Source organism: Haliotis asinina, chromosome 16 (assembly GCF_037392515.1).
Source record: "Haliotis asinina isolate JCU_RB_2024 chromosome 16, JCU_Hal_asi_v2, whole genome shotgun sequence".
In the NCBI taxonomy this organism is placed as follows: Eukaryota; Metazoa; Mollusca; class Gastropoda; order Lepetellida; family Haliotidae; genus Haliotis; species Haliotis asinina.
The window spans coordinates 10,559,798-10,587,047 of record NC_090295.1 but is presented as its reverse complement, the minus strand read 5'-3'; the positions used below and the strand labels follow the sequence as shown (position 1 = coordinate 10,587,047).

The 27,250-nt window shown below is 40.8% G+C and overlaps 1 protein-coding gene across 1 annotated transcript; it reads left to right on the top strand.

Annotated features, from left to right (window-relative positions):
• LOC137268367 (uncharacterized) lies at nt 1-26,488 on the top strand. The gene is made up of 6 exons (XM_067802926.1): nt 1-442; nt 20,629-20,871; nt 21,337-21,454; nt 22,528-22,671; nt 24,425-24,705; nt 25,291-26,488. Exons 1-6 carry the CDS (start codon nt 386-388, stop codon nt 25,510-25,512), a joined length of 1,065 nt encoding a protein of 354 aa, XP_067659027.1. The 5' UTR covers nt 1-385; the 3' UTR covers nt 25,513-26,488.
• Nucleotides 26,489-27,250: the final 762 nt, after the last annotated feature.

Below are 27,250 nucleotides of genomic sequence, written 5' to 3'. Positions count from 1 at the left end.
GTCTGTTCGAGTGCCACCTGGTGGACTGCTTGTTGACAGCAGACGACATCGGCTAGAGACAGCAAATGTTTTTACAGGCCACGATCTCACCGAATCGCCACTTCGGCTTCGTTCATGCCAGGGAAGAGTGTTCGTCTTTCTCTCTCGAAGGATTCGAGATTTTTGACACTGCTTTGTTTGCTGGCTTAAATATACCGTGTGTGGAGAACTTGAACTGGATGTTTATTAACACTCCGGACATATTACAGTGAAACGTATTGATTTTCATCTTTGAAAATATGTGCGTTGGATAATAATTGACTCCTGGGGTGTGATTTATCAATTACCTATTAGATAAATCATCAAAGAAACTGATTGCAAGATATTTTGGAAACGTTTAACAACGATGACATTGTCAATAACAAAGCAGAACAACAAACGAAAGTCATACCTGCCATTAAAGGTAAGATATGTTGAATTAATATTGACCGATTTCACTAAAAAAAACCCAAACAAATTACGTGTAATTGTCAATACGCGCAGTCTTCAACAAACGTGGTTGAGATGTGTGTGAGATGACTCTTCAGCGTGTTTAGAACAGTGGCTAACGATAGTACATGGATAGCACGAAACATATTAGCCAACGTTTGGCATTTGAAACTTTCTACTTAGCAGGCAAGATTATCACATTTCATATAACATTTATTATGTTGGGATTGTATTTTCTCAAATGCAATATTTTAACTTTATTTGTGAGTGATGAAAATAATATGACCTCATGTGTAATGGAAAGATGACCTCACATCTGTGTTTTTAAGCGTAGCTTTGTAGGTGCTCATTTGATTCGTGTCTCACATTGTGTTTTTTTCTTGAAGGGTGTCGATTGTTATCTGTGGCATGTTCCCTTGGGGTAAATCTAGATCACACGGGTGACGGGTGAAGGCGAAAACCCCATGAATATTTAATTTATTAACAGCACATTCATTCCGTTACAGAATTATAGGCAACTGTTCCCAACAAAAAACTGAACTCATTAGGTCGTTTCTAATGTGGGGATTTTACAATCAGTCTGGTTATAATGTTATTATGAATACATTAAATGTGATCCTTTGATAAGAAACACATTCTGTTTCAGTGTAGTCTAATGTAGTCACCCCAGCAGTAATAGCTGGCAGGTGTTAAATCGTACATTATTGTTGTGAAGCTTCAAGAGTGAAGTGTGATTTCATTATGATGGCATGCTTAGGGACGACAAGCTCGTATATGATCAACAGCCTGCTCCTCATATAATGTTTACTGATGCTCTACACGTATATAATCATACATGATAAAGGGTAGAATCTATTCTGCCTTAAAATAGTTCATAATACTGAATCTCTTCTGGGAGTTGATAGGCAATTTCAAACATATACTACATTTACTCTAATGACTATGTTTCATTATGTTTCATCTTCAGGTCAATAAACGCTGTCGATAAAAAACACCATCAGTTCGACTTGTAGATGAATCTTGTTTGAAGGAACTTGATCTTCAAAGATGCTAGGCGCTAAACTGCACACGCCTCCTCCAGACCTTTTGATATACGTTTTCTCTTCATGACAAATATGATCATGTCATCTCCGCCTATAAATGTACATACTTACTTTGAAATACTTCCACCAAATGCTATTGAAATGGGTTTGTAGTTTTTGTCGCGGGATGCACTCAAGAACATGACATGGTTGAGTACATTTAAGTGTGTTGAAATATGTAGAAGCGTTTATTAGTCATGGTCGGGTACATGTGTAGTATTATTATATGAAAATATGGCTTTGAAAATACTTTTTATCTAACATTCGCATAAGGTGTAACCTGTTTCCTTACTGCATTTTTCTTCTGGAGTGAAGCAATGAGACAAATGCCAAATACCACAAATATATGGAGATAGCATTTGATATTCGATATGTGAAACACGTTTTTGATACCGTGATATATAGAATCTCGTTTTGTAATTGCCTCTTTCAATTATCCATTTCACAAAACCGAAACATTCTCGTCAACACTTTTTTAAAAAAGACATGGAATTCAAAATGTATGTATATGTGTGTGTTTGTATGTGTGTATATATATATATATATATATATATATATATATATATATATGTGTGTGTGTGTGTGTGTGTGTGTGTGTGTGTGTGTGTGTGTGTGTGTGTGTGTGTGTGTGTGTGTGTGTGTGTATGCATGTATGTACATGAATATATCAAGAACGTCTGTGTCTAGTTTCATCTCAGTCGCGAGGCTACTCAAAAATGAACGCCTAGTTTGCCTGGTCAGAACATCATCATCGGACAAGCCATAGGGAACACAGAAAATTCCTGGCTGTGGCGCAAAGCAACAGACACTTGCTTTGCAATTTCTGTTATAAAGAGCGCACGTACCATATAACGAGGTCTGCAACAAACAGCCATTTGTCGACTCGTCGCCTCTTTATGTGAGTGTTAAATGTGACAACACTTTGAGAGTAGGGAATGAGACTGATCAAAGATATGAACATATGTAGTGATGAGTGAGAGGATTGAATTTTACGCGGCCTTGAACATTATTCCAGTAATATCGCGGCGGAGACACCAGAAATGAGTATCACATATTGTACCCATGTGGAAAATCGAACCGAGGCCTTCGGCGTGACGAGCGAACGCTTCAACCACTAGGCTACCCCACCGCCACTGCGAAGTGATGAGGAGGACTGTGAATTTGTGAAAACAGTAGTTTGGGCGAAATAATTGATAATTCATTTATATTTATATTTGTCATCGGTAGATAACCATGGGATCAACGTTAGCTGACGTAAATCGGCACCATGCAGTCTCTGCACTCAGTCTGCTCAAAGTAAAGGTTTCCTTTATATTTCTTTTATATCTTGGATTGTTATCCTATGGTCCTATGTGTCATTCAGCAGTATAAAGGCCTGTTCCTAATAGTCTCGTCTGTCTGTATGTTTTCCCCAGGGCTTACGTCCTCGCGCTGTCTTCAGCGCTAGAGCGGAGACAGGGTAGCTTAATGATAAGGCGTTCACTTTTCACGCCGAAGATATGGACTCGATTCCTCCTCACATAGGCACATTGTGTGAATCCCATGTCTGGTGTCCCGCCATGATATTGCTGGATTATTGCTGAAGGCGGCGCAATACTAAACTCACTCACTCACTCACTCAGCATTGCACACTGTGACATTTTCCAAACAATTTACGGTTGTAGAATAATTTCTTATTCAATGAATGTATGTTTTAGAGGAAAACGGGGCAGTTGAGTTGGGGTCAAGGAGTCTTTCAACAATATTCCGGAACGTTTGAGACACCAAAATTGGGATTTCAGCTGTGAAGCCATGCTTGAATACGACTTGGGTATTCGGCGTGCAAAGTTAACAATTTAACCACTGCGCTGCACGTGTTCTCTTCAGAACATTTTCGTACATGCACGAAAATACCGTTTGACATTGAAAGTTTCGCAATAGGGTTTACAATTTAACTGAGGTATATTTACACGAGGTATATTTCCTTTTCACAAAACCCGGTAAGTCTCATTGCTGTATGGCTCTTAATACATATAGAATATAGATAACTATTTTTCACATTGATTCTTTTTACTTATTTATGTGTCTGAATACCCGGCATTTTTCTTAACAACAAATTTCAAGATTTATGGAATGTGTCGTTGAGATAAGCGGTTTGGCCATTAATTATTTACTTCGGTATTCGTGGAAGCCCAGGTATGGAGATAAGAAATCTAACAACCAAGCGCTTGGTTAATGTCAGTACCCATGCCAAGATAATACTCATGTGCAGTGGCTTTTGCTGAAATATTCCAACAATGTGGCGGAAATGGGGAAACTGTAAGTCTATATGCGGTATAGTTTAACGCTAACGGATTTAATATGAACAGGTGCAAGGCGAACCCATATAAACGTACCTGTACAACTGTATATTTAACACTACGTCAAGCGAAATTGTATACTCTCTGCGACATTAGTGCCAGGTTTTGATTGTGATTCTTATATATATAAATAATAGGATATATGGTGTGTTTTGACTTTGCCACCAGAGTAGTTTATAAAGATTGCTATATCATCACATGACTTTGCTTGATGATCATTCTAGAAGTTAGTGAGTCAGTAATAAATCATACAACTTTATGGATAACAACTTGTTGATTGCACAAAGCGACGTTTCGGTGTAGATACTTTCACCGTTTTCAAGGTAACCGTTTAACTTGACAACAGTGTAAGAATCTCCACCGTTATCCTGACAACAGTGCAAGAATCGTCACCGTTATCCTGACAACAGTGCAAGAATCGTCACCGTTAGCTTGACAACAGTGTAAGAATCTTCACCGTTATTCTGACAACAGTGCAAGAATCGTCACCGTTAGCTTGACAACAGTGCAAGAATCGTCACCGTTAGCTTGACAACAGTGTAAGAATCTTCACCGTTAGCTTGACAACAGTGTAAGAATCTCCACCGTTATTCTGACAACAGTGCAAGAATCGTCACCGTTAGCTTGACAACAGTGTAAGAATCTTCACCGTTAGCTTGACAACAGTGTAAGAATCTCCACCGTTATTCTGACAACAGTGCAAGAATCGTCACCGTTATCCTGACAACAGTGCAAGAATCGTCACCGTTAGCTTGACAACAGTGTAAGAATCTTCACCGTTAGCTTGACAAGTGTAAGAATCTCCACCGTTATTCTGACAACAGTGCAAGAATCGTCACCGTTATCCTGACAACAGTGCAAGAATCGACACCGTTAGCTTGACAACAGTGTAAGAATCTTCACCGTTAGCTTGACAACTCTATACGAATCGACACCTTTAGCGTTGTAAGAATCTCCAACGGGTGAGTCTGTACAATAAACAAGAAGGTGTTATCCATAAAGCTGTATGGTTTTTAATCGTATGATACGTGTGTTTAACACATTGTGACACTCGCTCCTCACAACTGCCCTTAACACACCTCAGCTCACAACCCTTCGAATTTCTGAACAAATATTTCTTGTTTTGAAAACTATTCCAAATAGTCAAGAAAGGCACGATATCTTTCCGTTTTCGTTGACTGTTCTTTTCACCTTCTTACCTTAAGCTATACAAATAAACCCAAATAAGTATGTTTATATGGAAATGTTAAGTGTCAACTGAAGTTTAACGCTTTGTTTCAACAGAGTATCTGAAATTGTTCATGTATAAAAATACATCAGTGCATGTCCTGTTCCGTGTAGCGTTCTTTCCTCCATGGTAACCGTTCATTCAGGACATAGTCCAAGTCATTACGGCTAAATGCAGACTTTCTTAAAACAAATATAACGCTAGCTCTGCAATTAGCATGCGAATGGTGGACCTCAGGATCACACCTCACATGACGTCTTGTAAACAGAAGGACCTGTTCACGTCATGGCTGGAGCCGTGCTGAGTTTGCAGACGTGGATCACGGATATAATGTCACCTTGGCATTGAGACGTCAGCACCGTTGTCGGCGTGGTGACAGTTTTACTGTAAGAGAAAAACAAACATGTAGAGAAATGACAAACTTTCATTCATGCATTCCCTTGTGGGTCTTTGTTTAACTTCGATGCGGTTTTAAGCCTTGGCTCTAGGGTTATGTTTGAGTAAGTCCTTAAGGTCCCTTGGAAGCACGACCAACAACTTGGTTGAGTGTTTGTATGCGCTAATGGGTTAGTTGGAAACCCACTAACAGGTTGAGAATTTTTCTGTCGAATAGTATTGTCCTGTATATAGTTCATGTAATGAGTTGTTCAACGCTGTTATGACCGTACGCGTTGTATAAGATCGTTCATGTTGTCCAAATTAAGGCAAATTTCAGTTTTCAAATTTCCTTTTGAAATCATGGTTGTGATGGTGATGATGAAAAGGATAAAATGAGGGAAGAAAGTTGAGTGAATGATTCACTCATGTTTTTCACAATATTCCAGCAATATCACGACGGGGTACACTGGAAATGGGTTTCACACATTGTACCCATATGGGGAATCAAACCCGGGCTTTTCGCGTGACAAGCCCACGCTTTAGCCACTATGCTATCCCACAGCCCCGAGGAGGAGGTTGAGATTGATGGTGGTGTTGAAAGCTTCTGGGGATGATGATGATGATGATGATGATGATGATGGTGGTGGTGGTGGTGATGATGATGATGATGATGATGTGTTGGTGGTGATGATGATGGTGATGATGATGGTGATGATGATGATGATGGTGATGATGATGATGATCATCATCATGGTGATAATGATGATGATGATGATGTGTTGGTGGTGATGATGATGGTGATGATGATGGCGATGATGATGATGATGGTGATGATGATGATGATGATGATGGTGATGGTGATGATGATGATGATGATGATGATGATGATGATGATGATGATGATGATGTGTTGGTGGTGGTGGTAGTGATAATGTTGAGAATGATAATTTGGACACAGTTTAGAAAGATGGTGGTGCAGGGGGCTGCTGCTGGTGGTGCTGGTGATGGTGATCGTGTTAACGACAACGTGTAGAGTGAGATCAATACAAAATGTACTAATATGCGTTACATATATACTGTGGTGGAGTTGATTTCGGTCTGTAATGTGATAATGTTGATGTGCAGTGAACTAGATGCGAAGTGCTTGAAGCGCTGTGGTATTACATATATTAATGGATCAGCGTGCAATCAAATTTCTTTCCCATCCCCAAGGGGAATATAAAACCCAAGTTGCCAGTGATGGCCTGGACGGTTGAAGTACAAATTACCATCTCTTATGACATCCTGTAGCGAGTAACAAAGTGAGTTTGGTTTTACACCGCTTTCAGCAATATTCCAGCAATGCTCTCGTCGGGGACACAAGAAATTGGCATTAAGCATTGAACCAGTGTGGGGAAGGGAGACGGGTCTTTGGCATAGCTATCGAACGCTTAATCACCAAGCTAGCTACTCCACCAACCACACCCCCTCAGAAAATGTATTGACGGGGGTGGTCGGAGGAACGTCATCCTCTTCAGTCGCAGAAATAACAGGAAACCTTTCACTGAATGCAATTCTAGAGGCAAGTTTTGATTGCAACGTGGTACGGTTTACTTCATGATATTTTATGGCAAGTTACATCTGAAAATCAACATAAGAAAGAAACATTCATAACAATGGAAACAATTACATTTTTGGAAAACTACTCCTTGTGATCTCGTGCAAACTATACGCCGTTATGCGATAAAAGCATCTGTACCGATTGTGTCCTTTTCAGCTATATCCGTGTCAAATGGCGGCAAACCTGATACACAGCAATCAGGGAAAACCGAGCGAGCTCGTTCTATAGGTCTATATCCATTATATTTCTCAGGAGTGATCCAAAATTAGAATGCGTAGAGTACTTTTAGAGAAGTATGATTAAAAGGCGCATGACCTGATACTTGCTGAATCAGCACATCGTATTTTTACATCGACTACGTTTTGATCTTATGTTTGATGTAGTTTTGGTGCAGCGATCCCAAACCACGTGCTATATCTTAGTGCAGAGCTACCAAACCACGTGCTTTATTTTAGTGCAGAGCTACCAAGCCACGTGACATATTTTAGTGAAGAGTTCCAAACCCGTGTGTGACATTTTAGTGTAGAGTTCCCAAAGCATAGGTTATATTTCAGTGCAGAGATCCCAAACCATGTGTTATATTTTAGTGCAGAGTGCCCAAACCATGTGTTATATTTTAGTGCACAGTGACCAAAGCATGTGTGATATTTTAGCGCAGAGTGCCCAAGGTACAAATTACATTTTAATGCAGGGTTCTTAAAAGGGATATATTTTAAGTTTAAATGTGCACGTTCTTCTTTGTTCCTATCACCTTAATTTATAATTATATTTTCTGAGACGTTTGTGTACCTTTGAAATTTCACCAGCACCGTTGCCAAATAGTAAGTCATAATGATTTGATGACGATATAAGCAGTGTATGCATCATGGTTTATGGGGGCACCCACATAGAACTTGCGCCCACTTACGTGTGAAGTGAAGGGAACAACGAGATGTACAAGGTTAGAGTACTTAAATAGCGACGTGAATGTATGTGGTTGAGTGGGTATGTTAGTGCTTGTACCCGTCCTACTCACGCCGGATTTATTATGCTAGTCTATTCTGGATTGGTGCGTAACTACAGAGAGTGAGAATGTTTTCTCCACTACACCACCGCCCCTACTTTGAGGGTTGATGCCACTTCTTTGCTGTGGAGCTCCCTAGAGGGCCACTACTTACAGCGATTAAATGTTGTGTTGCTCAACAGTCAGCTATACCTCAAGATATAAGATGGTAGTCAAGCATAAGGAAGTATAAAGTGTCTTCTAAAGAAAAGTGTATGTGATGTATCTGATACGGGTAACACTGGCGTGATTCGAGCATCCTGTCAACGGGTACATCTCTTCCATGAGATATCGTGCACGTGGCGATGACAAGGAACACGGTGCTTGAAAATTTTGAGTACGGTCATGAGCAGAGTGAAGGCGTTATGACGGGTGCCACTTGTGCTCAGGAGACACTCACCTTTTCGCGAACACCTGCTTTCATCACCGGTTGATAACTCCTTCATAAACAGATGTTTTGTCATTGAACATCATGATGTCAATCACCGACTTGTCTGGTCCAGACGCTATTGTTTACAGACCATCTTTCAACAGCTGTAATATTGCTGATTGCTGATGATTGTGACGTTTAATATACAAACAGACACATGTTCACTGTTTCGTCGGAATTGTTCAACTGATAAATGAATGCTTTTAGCAGATATTTCCTGTGGATGCTGAAAGTGTTTGGGCTCTTGCTTAGCGGTTACATCACTGTAACCAGAGACCATATAATTATATGATCTCTGTTGTAACAAACGCCTGTCACGGTCACTCCCACATTGTAACCATGCGAGTCTGACCTGATCCGTTACCCCTAGCATGTCCACAGGGACATTCGTTGGAGACAAAAAATACAGTTGCTTTGTATGGAGGATCTCGTCTTAATACGCATTTACTATACAAAGCAATGTTGCTACGGGATGGGCCTTTACAGTTCATGGTCAATCTCTAAATGAAAATACCAGGTCTCTTCATTTCAATATTGTGATTTCACGGCCACACAGCCATTTTCTCTGGTTACACATTGTAGAGGAACAAGCCATATTACAAACATTCCCGTGCCTGAATAATTCCGTTTATGCTATCGCCTTATCGGCAAGCCATAAAACTGATCTTCAAAGGGTTCAGACAAAATACACCTCGAACAGTATATCACGTTCATTATTTCCAAATCTGTACAAATTGCATCTAAGGGGTGTTGAAAGAAGCTGTCGTGGACAAACAGGCTGATGTTTCCAGTTGGTCTGCGTCTAGGCTGGAAACTGGCCCCGGGTCATGGCTGTATCTATGTAATAGCCTCACTTGTCTCCCTCCACATATACCATCTCGCTTGACCAAACAACCCAGCCCTGGAACCGTCCACCTGTGACGACCACAGAGGTGAAGGGGTCAGTTTATAGGGGTTGGGATCAATTAGGGATCTGTGCACAGCTGGGAAGGGACCAGGACGCCATGATGGCACAGAGAACAATCTACTGGAAACTGATTGCGGCTTCTCGACGGGTATGTTATATAGTGGTTGTTGTGTTAACCCTGTACCAATGATTTAGCAAGGGAATATATATCATTTTACATTTATTGCTATTATTATCGAGCAGGAGTGTAGCTACCGTTATAAGAAGAAGCACGTGTTTTTTGCTGAAATGGTAGGACAAGCCCTCAATACTATCCAAACAAAGCTTTTGCTAAAAGGACGAAACTGGCTTGTCACGTATACGCGCCTGATGAGTGATTTAAAGCTGACGTGGCAACTGCGTTTTAAAGAGAAATTCATAGGTTTCGGTATACATAGTCTATTAGCGTCATCAGCTTGGTTGTCGTATAGCTGATTCTTATATATTCATTTAAATTTACACTTACAGACATATCGCGATGTTATTATTACAGCCAGAAGTAACATCGTGAGATACTTTCTTTGTCAGCTTAAGTCGGTCCATCACTGCCGGACGTCCTATCAACATATATTATATGTTTGGGATTACACGTCTTGTACCATGGCATTGTGTATTCATGTATGCGTGCCATTAACATATAAATTATTCCTGGAGGCACGTGTCGCTTTTGTAAACATCTGCTGATATCAACGCATTGCCCAGCATAAGTTAGTAAATCAATGCTGTTTTGTCATCTCGGTTGCGATTTGTCTGTATGAATCAGCGAGCCTGAACCAGTAAACTCTCTGGTTCATTGCGTGACCAGTGATTCACGTCGGGGCATGTGGTAACAGAATCCTGCGGCGTGCAGTACCAAACCCACTCTAACAAACATTAACATGGATCTCTGACCGGGAAACAAGGTTTTGTCCCATATTTCACACTAAAACATGCTGCAAGCATAGCGTATTCGACGGTATTTGAAATACCATCCCTCTGTTCTACCATTACTTACTATGAATGTTGAACAGGGATGTGACACCCAAGATTTATGGAAACCGCTGGAACGATAATCTTATAACATATGTTTCATTTACTCACACTCCCTGCACTTAAACTGAAAAAATGGATGTTCCAGTGGTCCAAGCGCCGTGGGGTGGTGGGATAGTCTAGTGGTTCGATTCCTCACATTTCTACAATATGTTAAGCCCGTTTCTGGTGACCGCTGTCACATTGCTGGAATATTGCGGCGTGAAACTGAACTCACGGAGCACTCAAAGGTTCCTTGGGCAGAACCCTATGGTGGAAAGGTCCAAGTCCGCCTGGTCCCGATTTTGATTCCGGATCTATCAGCACCTATACCCGTGATTGTGAACGCTACCGAAATTATAAACATCTAAGGAATGCTTTATTGTGAATATCACAATGCGTGTGCGTGCTTGGTCCTTCGGGCTTGATGGAGCTAGTATACACTCCGACACGCCGTGTTATTCACAATAATGGACATCCATTAATCTTGCCTAACTGTAACACTTCTACAATCACCTTCAGACTCAGCTCCCTCACTCCAGATAAACTACGTGCAGATAAAGAGAGGAATGTTCTTGAAGACGTAACACTTCTACAATCACCTTCAGACTCAGCTCCCTCACACCAGATAAACTACGTGCAGATAAAGAGAGGAATGTTCTTGAAGACGTCACCAGTATCACGGCAGTCTGTAAATGATCGACTCTTGGCCAGGAACCGCGGTGACTCGATGGCCCTCAACCACCTGGTCAACATGACAAGTCAACAGCCGCTTCATCATCTTTAATCGACTGTTTGGACAAACACGGACCTGGAACCCAATCAAAGGGATACAATTCCCCCGCAATCAGCATAAGGCAGACCGCGAACCACAACTTAATCAGTGACACCGTCTGACTGTGCATGTTGGACGGATCGTATTCTGTCATGTAGATAATTATACAGAATTGAAAATTAGCCTGCAATGATTAAATGCACCGACCTAACGTTTGTATCTCGATATACTATTAAAGCTCATCATTGAATTCAGGTACATCTCATCTTTACCAACGTGTTCAACATATTTGTGTAACTATCATATATGAAATAGCTCACTGCTGTGAGATACACAGTGCGACGTCATCTATTGCTTTGTGGTTTTCTTTTCAGACTGTATGGCGTGGTGTTGGTCATGCTTTCAGCCACTGGTTTGTGTGCTCCAGGTTCGATGTCCCTGGAATATTGCTTCAACCACCCATTTGCCTCAACAGCATGAACGGCATAAGTGTTGTACAGACGGTGGACAAATTACCACCAGCAATTTTAGACCAATATCCAGTTTACATTTCAATGGGGTAGAGTTGGAGGTTGGATTGTTTGGTCGATTTCATGTTATCTGATCATCCAATCACCGGTTTATCTGATCCACATTCGGTGTGGTTTGGTTCAGATTCATTCATCAAATCACCTGTTTTTTCTGATCCACATTTGATGTGGTTTGGTTCTGATTCTCTCATCCAGTCACCGGTTTATCTGATCCACAATTGATGTGGTTTGGTTCTGATTCTTTCAACCAATCACCGGTTTATCTGATCCACATTTGATGTGGTTTGGTTCTGATTCTTTCAACCAATCACCGGTTTATCTGATCCACATTTGATGTGGTTTGGTTCTGATTCTTTCAACCAATCACCGGTTTATCTGATCCACATTTGATGTGGTTTGGTTCTGATTCTTTCAACCAATCACCGGTTTATCTGATCCACATTTGATGTGGTTTGGTTCTGATTCTTTCAACCAATCACCGGTTTATCTGATCCACATTTGATGTGGTTTGGTTCTGATTCTTTCAACCAATCACCGGTTTATCTGATCCACATTTGATGTGGTTTGGTTCTGATTCTTTCAACCAATCACCGGTTTATCTGATCCACATTTGATGTGGTTTGGTTCTGATTCTTTCAACCAATCACCGGTTTATCTGATCCACATTTGATGTGGTTTGGTTCTGATTCTTTCAACCAATCACCGGTTTATCTGATCCACATTTGATGCGGTTTGGTTCTGATTCTTTCAACCAATCACCGGTTTATCTGATCCACAATTGATGTGGTTTGGTTCTGATTCTTTCAACCAATCACCGGTTTATCTGATCCACATTTGATTTGGTTTGGTTCTGATTCTTTCAACCAATCACCGGTTTATCTGATCCACATTTGATGCGGTTTGGTTCTGATTCCTTCAACCAATCACCGGTTTATCTGATCCACATTTGATTTGGTTTGGTTCTGATTCTTTCAACCAATCACCGGTTTATCTGATCCACATTTGATGTGGTTTGGTTCTGATTCTTTCAACCAATCACCGGTTTATCTGATCCACATTTGATGTGGTTTGGTTCTGATTCTTTCAACCAATCACAGTTCGTCTCATCTAGGATGTGGATGGGTCCTGAGTCATAAAACAACATGCACTCACTCTGACAGACCTGTGAGATTAGGAGAATGCGGGGAGAAGAAAGACCCTTGATGGCATCTCCGTGTGTGGTCTCAGACATAATCGCTCATAAAGAGAGGTCTCAGACACCATCGCATATAAACACAAAAGGTGATACCCTTCCGGCTTCCATAATCACCCTCAAACCGTCAGAGCGGACGAACATAGGAGTGGGAACAAAAGCTCGACTCCCACTTGTTTCGCGGTATTATATAACTCCGTTTCTATAATCCCCCATCCATACACTTCCACCTCACCCCTATTGTATTGGACTAAACCTCCTCGGAGGTCGGGAGTCGGGAGTCAGGAGTTTTAATGTTGTGGAAATTCCGTTTGCGCATGTCAGAATAGTGGCGGAGATGCTCAACACGTTCAATTTCTAACCTGGGAAGTGCGCCCAGACGCGTGTATGTCTGTGTGTCTGTCTCTGTGTAAGGGGCATGGGGTGGTCTAGGAGTGAAAGTGTTCGCTCTTCACGCTGAAGACCCGGGTTCGATTCCCTACAAGGGTACAATGTATGAAGGTCATTTCTGCGCTGATTTTTGCTGTTAACCAATGGAATGCACTGGAATAGAATAATATGACTGCGGCATAAAACATTTACTTCGATCTGAAGCCCTGGCTCAGCTGTCACACCAATATTTTTGTCCGTGCGAGTGATATCTCTTGGAGCTGACTATTCTAAGTATGGCGACCTGAAAGAATTGATCTGTATGCTTTACTTCTGGAATCATGTCCTACGGTTGCTGTGTTGAGACGTTAATCCGATCCAATGGTAACTGAAACCAAAGATATAAGTCACCGGGGTTCAGATCTACTCGAACAACACTTGAAACGATCTGAAATTATCAGATTACAGTGTCAATATGATCTGTCCATGAATACAGAACCAACCCAGTAACTGATGCGTGTATGTGTTTATTGTTTGACCCCAATGGCGCTATATTTATTTCAAATAAACTAACTTGCAAAAGAAACGATACCAAGTTTTTACGCCGCAATATCACTGCAGTAGACACCAGAAATATGATTCACGTACTGCGCCCATGCGGAGCGGCGAACGTCTTCAGCCTTACGAGCATTTTGCTTTAACCACTTGGCTACCCCACCGGAAGTTTGGATGATGAGTCGATCCTCTCACTGTTAGTGTGTAAGATATGTAGAACAAAACACCGAAATATGTTTTCCGGGAATAGGAAATAAAATGTTTTATTTCCTGACTTACATGCTAGTAGTGCAGTTTCTAACATTTGTAAGCATGACCACGAACCTTTTCTAAATTATTCACTGTCTGAGGGTGCATTGTTTAGACAAGCACTGACTATATTTTTATTCAGCGGTTTTAGGCTCCCGCTAGACGTGGCCGAGCAACCAGATAGGAGATTTAATGACCAGGAGACATTCTCCACAATCAATATACTGCCACGCCGAATTGGGATTCACCCCCTCATTTTGTTAAAAGACAAATTGGATCCCCGTGTTGCGTTTGGCAGGACTGTACTTTTGGATATTTTCGGTCCCATCGTTTTAGATTTACATTCAACCATTGTCCTCCTAAATCCTCCCAATCCAATTTTCCAGGGGTTTCGCTGGGTCTTATTTCAATTGCTCGTTCTGTCCTCAGACCGCGACTGGGCCTCCCACGGACTGGGTTCTCTGTGCATTCTGCATTGGCTGACTGCATCGGTAATTCGTCAACTGCTTTGTCCATCCTTAGATCTCCGAATCTACATAACCAGTGTGTTTCTTGTTTCATGTGCTGTGTTCTTGCGAATTTCCTAATTTCCTTTTTGATATGACGGATCGATATATGGACAAGAGAGCAAGATAATTGGGTCTATTATCCCTTAACCCCAGGGTAAAACTGGTTTTATTTCAAGGGTGTTGCACGCAACGACTCACAGCAGAGACAAGCCAACCTTTTACCACAAAGGTGGTCTTCATCGTATACAAGTATTCCTTCGAGAGTGACCTTGTCATTTGCAGTGCTTTTGGACGCCGAGAATGTCTGATCTTTAATGGACCTGTGCTTGGAGAAATGTCAGAATATATGCGTGTTTTTCACAATGTATTTGTTTTGTGGTCGCCATAATGGAAATGTAATGAAGATTATCAGACCACTACAAGCTGCTCTTTACGGATTTACACTCGTAAATAGGTTGTAAAGAACACTCTGCTGCTATAGCAACCACCTTCTGAACATGTGAGTGAGACTGGATCCACAAACTCCAGGCTAGACTACACGTATGTACCTAAAATACATGAAACCTCGGCATCTTGTTGGCATTATCCATTAAGGAATGTCGACTCGGGTTTATTTCAATGGATATTTACCAATGGAACAGAAAAAGTGAATTTGTGATCGCCGTCATTACGGGATTACCGCCTTTTAATAGTGAATCCTTATCACCTTGAGCGGACCATTGTAAAGGAAACTGCCACCCTCATCAAAGTCCGCATGGGCATTTATAGCACAGGACACACGACTGAAGCCAAAAAATTGGTTTGTGGTTATTCAACGATTGTGTTACTAGAAACGTCTTTCATACACCCAGTCGCTGAAGCTACATCCTTACTCGTTCTATCATGAGTATTCCTTCATCCTTCAGCAATTGTCGACGTGTTTATTCACGGTGTTGTGGATAATGCAACGATAGCTTTGATCATGCCTGATGAAACAGTGTACGCCATACACCTGCCATACTGAGATCAAGTGTTTTGGAGATTTAATCAAGAAAGTGTCTCTTAGAAAAGAGTCTTCCCTTGAAATCTGAATGTTTAAAGACGAAAGATAGCAGCGCGTCCATCTTCTGTTAAATTAACAACCGTGGAAGGTCTTGACTAAACGATCGACGTGATTCAACCAAACAGCTTGCATCTGATGCTTTAAAAGCAAACACAAGAGGAACGCGTAAATACTTAAGAGCAACTGAACGTTGTCCTGTCCTATTCACCAAGCCATTATATCTATGGTATGTAATGGCGATGAATATTTCTATACCTTAGACACTCTTGCGCCATTGACTTGTGTGAAAAAAGGTGCCTACAGATTCCGAGAAATTGTTCTGTGACAACTCACAGCGTGATATTTGTGCAACGACATCGTTTTCACCTCGTAGGCCATGGCAACGAAACACACCAACCAGACCACACATCTGGTAGGTCTTTTTTATTGATAACCAATACGTCAGGTTGGTGACATTCTTAGAAATATTATTTGATTGTTTCGGTTTTTCATAAAAGCCCTCATAGCTAATTGATTTTGTTCCAGATTTTCGCGATTTGTTGACTTTTGTTCGTTTGTGTTTTTATGTGAATTTATGGATTTGTTGTAGATGTTAATGAGAAATATTTTTTTTAATTCCCACAGGTTTGAAAAGAGATTCAGAACTCTTTGTACATATCCCTTTATGCGTCATGCTTTAAGTAGATGAAGAATGATAGAGTAACGATTGTTTTTAAGATAGGTGTACAATGGAAACCCGTGTACCATGAACGTTGTTTCTGACGTAATAGGATAGAGTAATAACCATATTAATATTGTGCTATACATCCACAAAACCGGTATCTATTAAAACATTGAAGGTTATTATCTCCCTCTCCCCGTGGAGTATAAAAACAGACCCCATCTGTGAGATCACTAGGAGGTTTACCTACACTCTACCACATATCGTTCTACCGGATACCCCTTCAAAGGGCTCGAAGCCTTAGAAACTCTCAGATAAAGCAAACAAATACACAAACACAGCTGAGGATAGTATACCTATCAAACCTCTCCCCTTAGTGAATTAGAGATTTTGGGGGCGATAGGGTAGCCCAACTGTTACTGCGTTGGCTCCACACCGAAGAAACGGCTTCGATTCCCGATATGAGTACAGCGTGTAAGGCTTATTTTCTGCGTTCATTGCGGTGAAATCGCTGGAACTTTGCAAAAAGTGGCGTAAAACTAAACTCGCTCTGTCACTAATGTCGTTACTGTTTCTTATCGGTACATATCATGCAGGTACATCGTGTTACAATATGGGCTTTCATGCCTTATAGATGACGTGATTAACTGCATTAGTTTGAAATGAAACAGTATTGTTCTCATTTTCTTCTATTTTCATGCCAAAATAGATGCTTTTGCTTGCATGATTAGATCCGGTAAAAATGTAAGTTGATACAAACTAGTTCATTCACGTCATGTAGGTTTCCATGTTAATTCATTGTTAATGATACCTTTGTGGTTTCGTGTGTAGATTAATTATCATCAAGTCGAGATGGAGCCACGGGGTATTTATTATATCACAGCTAGCATATCAGCAACGTATGGTTTTCAGAATCGTGAATTTCCCCCACGTAGATAACACGCATAAAAATTGGATTGAAAGATCAACGATCCAAGCATTTGGATGGTAAAGTAAATGGAAAACATTTCAGCAAGGAAATTCATTTTACAAGGGAGTTGGTGGAGTGGCCTAGTGGTTGAAGCCTTTTCTCATTACGTTGGAGACCGGGTTCGATTTCCCATATGGGTACAATGTGTGAAGCCCATTTCTGGTGTCCCCCGTTGTGATATTGCTTGAATAGTACCAAAAGCGGCGTACAGCTAAACTCACTCACTCACTCACTCACTCACTCTTTCATAAGACCGACAAACATATTTCTGTAATCTGATATTTCCTAAACCAACACGGCATTTAGAGAGTCTGGCTAAATGCTACTTTGGACATACTAACGGTAACGTTGTGTCAGAGTGATTCGGAAGGAAAAGGGATGCATCCTTATCATTTCTGTGAAAACCACAACGCATAAAAAAAATTACAATCTCGGCGTCGCTTGGATTCCATGATCATCGTCTCCAGACTCGTCCACGTCACGTAACTCCGTATACACAGCGCCCTGGTCGACAAAGCCAGTATGCCTGTTTAAATCTGTATTTTCAATTTGTCAACCATACAATAAAAACAAATATCTAAATGTTGCCACGGTGTCCAATTTGCTTTCTAAAACCACACATTATATCTTATTTTACAAAAATAAATATCAATTGCATTTTAACTTGAGCAGAGCACATGTATTGCTTTCAGTGGTTGAAAAGTATTAAAGGCCAGTGCTGACGTCAGTACTCTATACTGGTGCCTCTAAATTGAGAACACATCAGACTGGCAATGGACATTAGGTAATATTCAAACGATTACTTAGACACACTCAGCAAGTAAAATGTGTTGAATTCATCCGGAAGGAAATGATGGATGACACAATTATACTTGTGTAATTAGTCTGTAACCAAACCAAGGTTTTTGTCAGTAATATTGATTATTCGCAACATATTGCGTGCTTACAGCGTCAGATGAAATGTACACGGTTCTAGAATGGGTTAGAAACAGCCGCATGTCCTGCCTTGTCTTCCTGCTCTGTCCAGCTGTTCTACCAAGCGTCCATTCAGTATTGCGTCATGTCACGTAATGACGCTCGCTTACGTTGCTCACAACTTAACGAAAGGTATCATGCTATCACTGTTCTTTTGGAAACTAAACACTTGTCTCCGACAATTATTTCGCTCAGCCAAACGGAAAGACAATAGCGTCATCATTGCTGAAAACGTTGACGAGAACAGACACGTGCGTGTTATTCGCGCAAGAGCTGTTATCGTCAGAGTGGCTCATTGGCATGCGATCACCGTCGTAATAATGCCCTTTTAACATTCGCAGACAGATTGGTGTATTATTAAGGAGTTTTAATTGATTGGCATAATTAAAAGTTTCCATGTCGAGTATTAGCGAGACACGTGTCGGACTACTGTGCAAAAGCGATGTAACGTTTCAATTTGAAACTGACGCGATGTCAGAATGTAAGACGTAGCGATTTGGGTCTGTAGACCGGAACAACCGCTTTCCCAAATCATAGCAACTGATTTGGAACCAAGGGTGTGTGCAGTACTTTATAGTTACTGCTTGACTTCATCGCCTTGTAGAAGAGTACACGCCATCAAAGAGCAAAGCTGCTTCTGAACATATTATGGAGGTTGTGAACAAAACGATGTGTAGAATAACACGAGGAAAATAGGATATTAAACGCATAAGATACAAACAGCCAAAATGATTTTGTTCTAACTTGATCAAAGACGGTGCTCTTTTTCACTGTACGATGAAGTTCCTTATGTCTGTTATATACACCTTCTTTTGGTACACCTAGACCCAACAGTAAGCAGTATGAATGACACAGACTTTTTAACAGGTCTGTGAAACTGGCGTGATAACAATTTAATAAATGCAAATTTCAACCTTAATCCGAAATATTTCATCTTATACTATTTAATACAGAAATAGTCCTTGAACGCTTACAAGCTCAAGTAACGGTACCTTTTATGTAAAGTTATCATGCGTTACAGTTCATAGTGAGTGAGTTTGGTTTTATCTCGCCTTTAGCAATATTCCAGCGACGGTGGACACCAGAAATGGGCTTCACACATTATACACACGTGGAGAATCGAACCCAGGTCTTCGGCGAGAAGAGTTAACACTACAGCACCATTCCCTTCCCATGTCATACTAAGTATGCGAGGGTTATTGACAGATTCGCGTCCTTTAACTTCTTGTGAAGTGGTCTGTTGAAGAGCTGAAATTGTGTGAAAAGGATGGACTTATGAAGGTCCGGGTAGAATAGGCCTTCAGCAACCCATACTTGCCATAAAAGGCGACTAACGGGATCGGGTGGTCAGGCTCGCTGACTTGGTTGGCACGTCATCAGTTCCCAATTGCGCAGATCGATGCTCATGTTGTTGATCACTGGATTGTCTGGTTCAGACTCGATTATTTACAGACTGCCGCAATATAGCTGGAATGTTGCTGAGTGCGGCGTAAAACTAAACTCACTCACTGTAGAAGGATGCCTATGCTCCTCAGTGTCCTCTGATATATTTTAAGGGTAACAAATTGTGTCTGTTCAAACATCGATTTCAGACGGGATAACAAGCAAATGATACAAACTAAAGCTATTTTAATCAATCATTTGGCTGTATCCGAGTTATATATATAGACAATCCTGTTGGTCCGTCATTAGATCCCTGTAACGTAGCCCAACATTCACTTAGCGGTTCGCCTCTGTTATCTGTCATTAAATTAAGACATACTAGTTTAGTGCGGAATAAAAACACGACCGACCACAAATCATTATAGATAATTAGAATCACGAAAGCCAGGAAAGTGTACAAATGGTCTCACCTTGTAGACATAAGCATTGATGAGGGACACGAAAAATGGTTGCAACTATCTCAGAGAAACGGAAATGAGCATGGCTCCTATTGGTTATTATGATAATATGCGAGAAAGCATTCAAATTGAGATAAATCTATCCCGAAGCTATTATAACATGTTACATGTTAATTAGCGCACGTGAAACAATTTGTGAAAAATGTAGACGGTTCGCATCTTCTCGAAAACTTCAAAAATGTCCGGGAGAGCTTTGTGCACAAAGTTGTAATAATCTGGGATTGGAATCACATAACCTTCTGACCCCAAACTCACCAACCCCAAAACATCAAAACAGTGTAGTAAATGCCTCAAAGAAATATTGCTCTATATTCCCTTTCGGTAAGTTCATATTTTGTTTGATATCGATGCCATCATCAGTTTTGTTTTTATCTTTCAGTTTGCTGACGACGATGACGAGTACGGCGTGTACGCCATCTCCGCAGTATCGTTCCCTTCTCACATAAGAAAGCTTCTCCCAGCTTCCGAAAACCACATGTTGGAATACATGGCACTCGAACGTGCCCGACGTCGTCTCCGTAACGTCATCATTGCTCTCGCAGTCTTCGCCATATGCGCAACGTTGCTCTCTGTGTCTCTCGTCTTCGGCTTCCAGCGGAGAGAAGACGACGTACCTACACAGGTGTGAAGAGACGCCCATATTTTTACTCCCGGAAGACGTTTTTCACCTAAGGGCTAAGGTGGTCGTAGGGCCCATACTTTAAGATAGACTTAAGACTGTCGTAGCGCTAAGGTTGCTTTGCGCAGCCCGCCCAATATGGAGTGAACTTATGAGTGTGAATCCGCGTCTTTACTGGATTTGAACTTCATTGTGTAGGAGAATCTGGAAAAGAAGCCATCACTTCCGTGCATGCGTGTAAAACAACTAGTATTATTTGTTGAATAATCAGGTCTGACCACGACTAAGACGTACGATGTAAACACGTCATTTAAACCAACTTGACATGTTTAAATCACCTATAAAGCAGTTTACAATACATGTAAACAGGATGAATTATAACATCAAGGCTCTGTTTAAATCTATTTTAATGCGACCAAACATATCTGCTCACATGATTATGTTGTTGCTTTTTCTGGTCACTTTCAGACCCCTTCACAGCCAAAGCTAACTTGGGAGACATCTAAACTCCAGACCGTGATTACTCGCCTCAACTCCTCGCAGGATCATTCTAGTCATGCAGCGAAACCTCCTTCCTATGTCGTAGGTAAGTAAAACAGAAATTGCCGCTTTCAGTAAAAATCCATATTTCAGACGGAATTGTCTGTTGCTTATCGCCACGGTAAGCCCTATTCAAGCAATGGCAAGGTGCCCTGTACATAATCGAGGCTGATCCAGACGTCTTAAAGTGATGATGATACGGTGGATAGCATAGTGGATAAAGCATCCGCTCGTCACGCCAAAGACCGGAGTTTGATTCCCGTCGCGATATTGCTGGAATATTGCTAAAAGCGGCGTAAAACTATTATCACTTATACTGCTCGTCAAGTGATGTACAGTGAGTGAGGGAGTTTAGTGTTTCGCCTGCTTTTAACAATGTTCCAGCAATATCACGGCGGGCGCCGCCAGAAATGGACTTCACACATGTGCGGAATCGAACCCAGGTCCTCGACATGACCAGCGAACGCCTTAACCACTAGGCCACAAAATATACACTATCCGACATCAACATCGCTACATAGACAAGGCTGGAATTTAGAACTTAAAATCTTTCACATCTAAACCACCATTATGAGTGGTGTTGTGATATATATCGATAGGTCTCAGGCAGGGTTAAATACTGAAATATAAAATGACGTTTATCAAATTCTTAATGTAACTGTACAACTCGTTAATTAATTTCTTGATATTATAGACACTTTCTTTATGCCTCACAAATATTACAATGTAAGGATCCCGTAGAAATGAACCGAGGTATGTTCTGTTTATAACGCTTTTAGATGTTAATTACATGTCTGTAGGATGCTAGGTATGATAGATTTATCTTAGAAAATGAGAGTTATGTACATTGATAACTCGATAAATTCTTACTGTGATTCGTAAATGTCATGTTTCCTTCGTAGAAAAAGTATAGCTTTAAACGACTGCATTGTGTTGAACAATTCTTGTATTTTGTACAATTGTTACTGGCGTTGCCAAATTGTCATACGTCTTTCATGTGAAGAACAAATATTGAATCCCTAAATCTAATAAAACGAAGGAATTCGTGTAGGCACTTATGTGCCGATGGAAACGACGTCATATGAATCCCTCAGTAACATATGCCCTCTTTAATTTCAGCCAATATTCCTGCTTATATAGTCAAGAGCCGTACCCGGTGCGTTAAGAAATGCTGGGCTTACTCGGCATTCCGGTTTCGCGCCTCCTGCCACGACGGATACTGCATCTGTAACGCCGACAACTACGACTCGCTCACCTGTCTCCGTAAGTAAACCCGGTTATCATTCATCTTGGATGTTCAGTATGCATCAGGAATTATCGTCCACCAATGAATGTTCAGTGTCTAGCAGGAATTATCACCTACCAATGAATGTTCAGTGTCTAGCAGGAATTATCATCTACCAATAGATGTTCAGTGTCTAGCAGGAATTATCATCTACCAATAGATGTTCAGTGTCTGGCAGGAATTATCACCTACCAATGAATGTTCAGTGTCTAGCAGGAATTATCACCCACCAATGAATGTTCAGTGTCTAGCAGGAATTATCATCTACCAATAGATGTTCAGTGTCTGGCAGGAATTATCACCTACCAATGAATGTTCGTACTTAGCAGGAGTTATCACCGATCAAAGACTATTCTGTATTATGTGAAGGACATTGTTGCTATATCGGTCAAAGTCTGTTGAGGAGTCTTCACCAGAGAGACTTTTCTTCAATCATCCATAAGTATGTCTTATGTTTATATGTGTGAACGTTGCGACAATAGAAATAGAATCTGTGTCTGTTGTCACAACTAACTTGTTAACATTTGTTTTGTCAGACGCGTTTGGGTAGACATCACATATTAGAGTAGCCGGGCAACAATGACAACAACACTTAGTTTCCGTCTGAAGGATTAGACAACTAGGTGTCAGTCCACAAAACTTTCGTGAAGCTGCGATATTCGTAATCCTACGATAAACTGTTGAGTTGAGACATTCGTAAACCTATAATAAACTCTTTAGTTGCGACATTCGTAAACCAGTAACAAACTGTATAGTTGCAACATTCGTAAACCTGTCATAAACTGTTGAGTTGCGACAGGTCGTAAGTTTGCGTACATGGATGATGTTGTTGGTGCGTAGCTGTCCCGGAAACCAGTCAGCATGGGACAATTCCCGTTGTGATCAAGGCCTCCTTTCACAAAGCACTAAGGTGATCGCAAGTCTCCAAGGTAACCATAGGACAATGTTAAAGCAAGGAAGTTAAGGCTAAATAACCTTAGTAAAGGCTGCTTCGTGAAAGGGGCCCCTGGTAAACATTTACGGATGAACATCTTCTTTTTCTGAGAGAAGTTTTCGATACAGATTCCTGTGTCGTTGTCAAGCGGGTACAAAAGCGATACGATACAAGAATCTGTATTAAAACGTAGCATCATCTGAATAAAGAACTTGGTCACCCATAAAGTTCATGTTTATCTGACTCTCCAGTTCAGTTTTAATTTGCCACTCAAACAAGTCTGTGCAGAGCTTCTGAGAGCCCTCCCTCCCTCCCTACTTAGACACAGCTCAAGACAGCGTTAAAACAATTCCTTTACTCAATATTTAGCAATACTGATTATATTAACATCTCAAAACATGGCTTAGTAGACTGAAACTGTAAACTGACTGCACGTACGTTTAGAAAACGGTTACCCAAACTGATCTTGCCTCTATGTCTACCACTATACTCTGTGTTAACCACAAAAAAGCTATTTGTAGATTTCTTTATTCAGCGTTCCGATTTTGATTGTTGTAATTATAATGTAGATGGGAAATGATTTGAAACAGGATGCATAATGCAACCATATTCACAATCATAATCACAGCAATCACTGCAAATTGGTCTATTCACGACGATGGCAGATTTGAAGAGCCTTTCTTACAACCTGTTCCACTGAAGCGTGAGATATTGAATATTTCATGACAACGGTAAACACCCACAATATGACTTCCTGATTTTCATTCAGTTATTAACGAGCAATTATCCGTTTTCAGCGGCTGTCGATACTTGCAATATTCGGAAGAACGGGAAGTCGAAAGCAGTTGCTGTTTTGAAAGGCACACAACAAAAGGTGTTCAGCTGTCAGTCAGATGTCAACACGGAAAGAGCCGATCTTCATGTATTGAGTATCTTCGGCAATCATCGTTCCCTTTCGACAACAGTGGAAGTTAGCCGAAATTCATCCAAGCCAGCTGTTCTGGCTCTAGTCAATTATCACCCGGTCACGTGGAGAATTAGGATAAAGCCAAATGTTAATCTTCAAAAAGTAATTTTGGTGAGTATTTTTATAACAGTCATGGAATAGGAATCAAGTAACAGAAGGAAATTAAAACTGACAAAAATGACGGTCCATAGTATCCGTCGACAGTTGGAGTCCGGGGTCGGGAGTGAGTAAGTGTTTAGCCGTGTTTTAGCAATACATCAGTATTTGTGCAATATCACGGTGGGGGACACCAGAGATGGATTTCACGCATATTAATTGGTCAGTGCCCGTGTCTTGACATGACAACCACTGGGCTACCCCAACTCGGGAAATTTGAAAAACAAAAATCATGTTTCCGAATAATTATACACGGGATTCATGAATCAAGCTAATGTCTGAGATACAATTATCTTGTAAACTTTGAAGGTTAAAATTGGCCTCCAGCTTGTAAGAGGCGACTAACGGTATCGGTGCTCATGCTCGCTCACTTGGTAGATTGTTGCTCATGATATCGCCCACTGGAGTGTCTGGTCCAGACTCGGTCGTTTAATGTATACTCTATATAGGTGGGACATTGGTGAGTTTAAATGACACTCTAACTAACCTTTTGCAGCCTTACTAGAAATATTCACTAACTATTGAATTTTGTATCTGCAGGTATCGTACAACCATTTAGTGCATACGTCGGTCCTCTTTGACTTCTTGGAGGAACACGAGTACCCTGAAGTCCTCCGCCTTTACTCTCAGACAGGGTATGGAGAAGACAGATACGGGGGACACACACCCCTACTTATCAACAATATTCAAAGGGAGTTCGGGAAAGTCAAGACCTTCTCCGGAACATCCCATGCGGATGAGTGGTTCCTTGACCTTTCCTGAACCAAAAACAGTGTATAAGTGAAGCCGAGTTAGCGTGCAAGTGTGACTGTGTGAAAGTGCGACCCAGCTTGGCTGGGTTGAAAAGTCCATGTGGACGTGTAAAGCCGAACCTACGTACACGCGCGAGGGCTGTCAAAACGACAACCTTTCATATGATAAATTAGTTATGGGTGTCGTGATGAGGCGTGATGATGACGGAAGATTCCTATTGTCCCTACAGAATTGACGTTAACGAGGTGTACGTGTATCAGCGAATCTTTTTTCGTTTTTGCTTTGATGTACTCTTGAGCAGGAGCTACCGCTCTCAGACTATTTTGTGTTTATTGATGAACTTTCAGGGTAACGAATCGGACTTAGGTCTGACAACCATATTCTATACACGATAACTCTAGTATCTAGTCTGAACTTTCATGCACGGAAAACGTACATTGAACCTTTACGGCTCGTCTGTATGAACTATGTCATGAGGACTAAGACATGGTCCCGATGTGTAATGTCACTGACTGTCTTCTCTTCCGGTTGCTCGTCCTGGTCGAGATTTCAGATGGATCTGTTTACAGATCGTAACAATATGTTCATGTTAGTGTAAACGGAATATGACCTGCAATGCAAAATATGTTGAATATCAACGTGTGGCTAGAATAATATGGTTATTGTGCTCAGAATGTAATTGTTTTTGTTTGTTTGCTTGCGTTCATATTGACAGTGCTTCAGATTCTCAGCTCAGTCAGTCAGTGGTATATCCGAATAGGATATACACCTATGCTTTGTGGAAATGTTGCTGAATTTGTGGAAAAAGAAAATGCGCCATTCGTCAGTGTGATTGTGTAGATTTTAAACGAAACCATTGCTTTTCGGATATAATCATGTAAATCGACTACCTGAAGCCTTGTCTCTGAGTCGCCCTTTATTGCAAAGTTTGGTTGACATTGTTTATTTGGGAAGGTAAACAAACTGAATTATAAACTCAAACTAATGACCACAGTTGTAGCAATTATTTAAAAAACACCATCCAACTGGCTTGTCAATACAACGAGCATGGTTGAATAATTGCTTGAAATAGACTAAAAATATCAATAAACCAGTAACAATATTTCATTTAATCAACACCAGGTGACCTGTATTCCACCGGACTGGCAACAGCTTCAACGAACGTGTTTTTCAGTGTTATTAATAGCTCAAATACGTTTTTCCACAGGACCATTTTTTAGGTCGTTGTACATACATGAATATAACTACTCGTATGTATTAATGAATCCCATTACTGTATGAGTATGCCTCATTTATTTATAACAAGAATGCGCCGACAAAACGTTTCCTGTCATATGGTTGTAGTTTAATTATGAGTTAATTAACACAGTGTTAATTCCTATATTCTTTATGATAGGCGATAGATATGTATATTTTCATAGATTTTACAGGAAATTATACAGATATCCACTGTTTCTGCCAGTCTTTCTCAAATTACGTTGACTTTCTTTTCCAGAAAAGGTAATAGGTGATTGATTTTAACTGCATGTTCTGAAAACCGTGTCCACTTTTTAGACCATCCATTCCAATATAATTATTCTGGGAGGTCGGGGCCGCTTACGCCGCACTCGTTTAAAGTTAGCAGGTGGAAGAAATTGGGTTCTTTTTGACATTTACCAAAATAATCCTGATCAGGAATCTCCTCTTTGAATGTGATCCGATTAACGACTTGCTTTTTGCGTCTTAAACACAAACCAGACCCACGTGG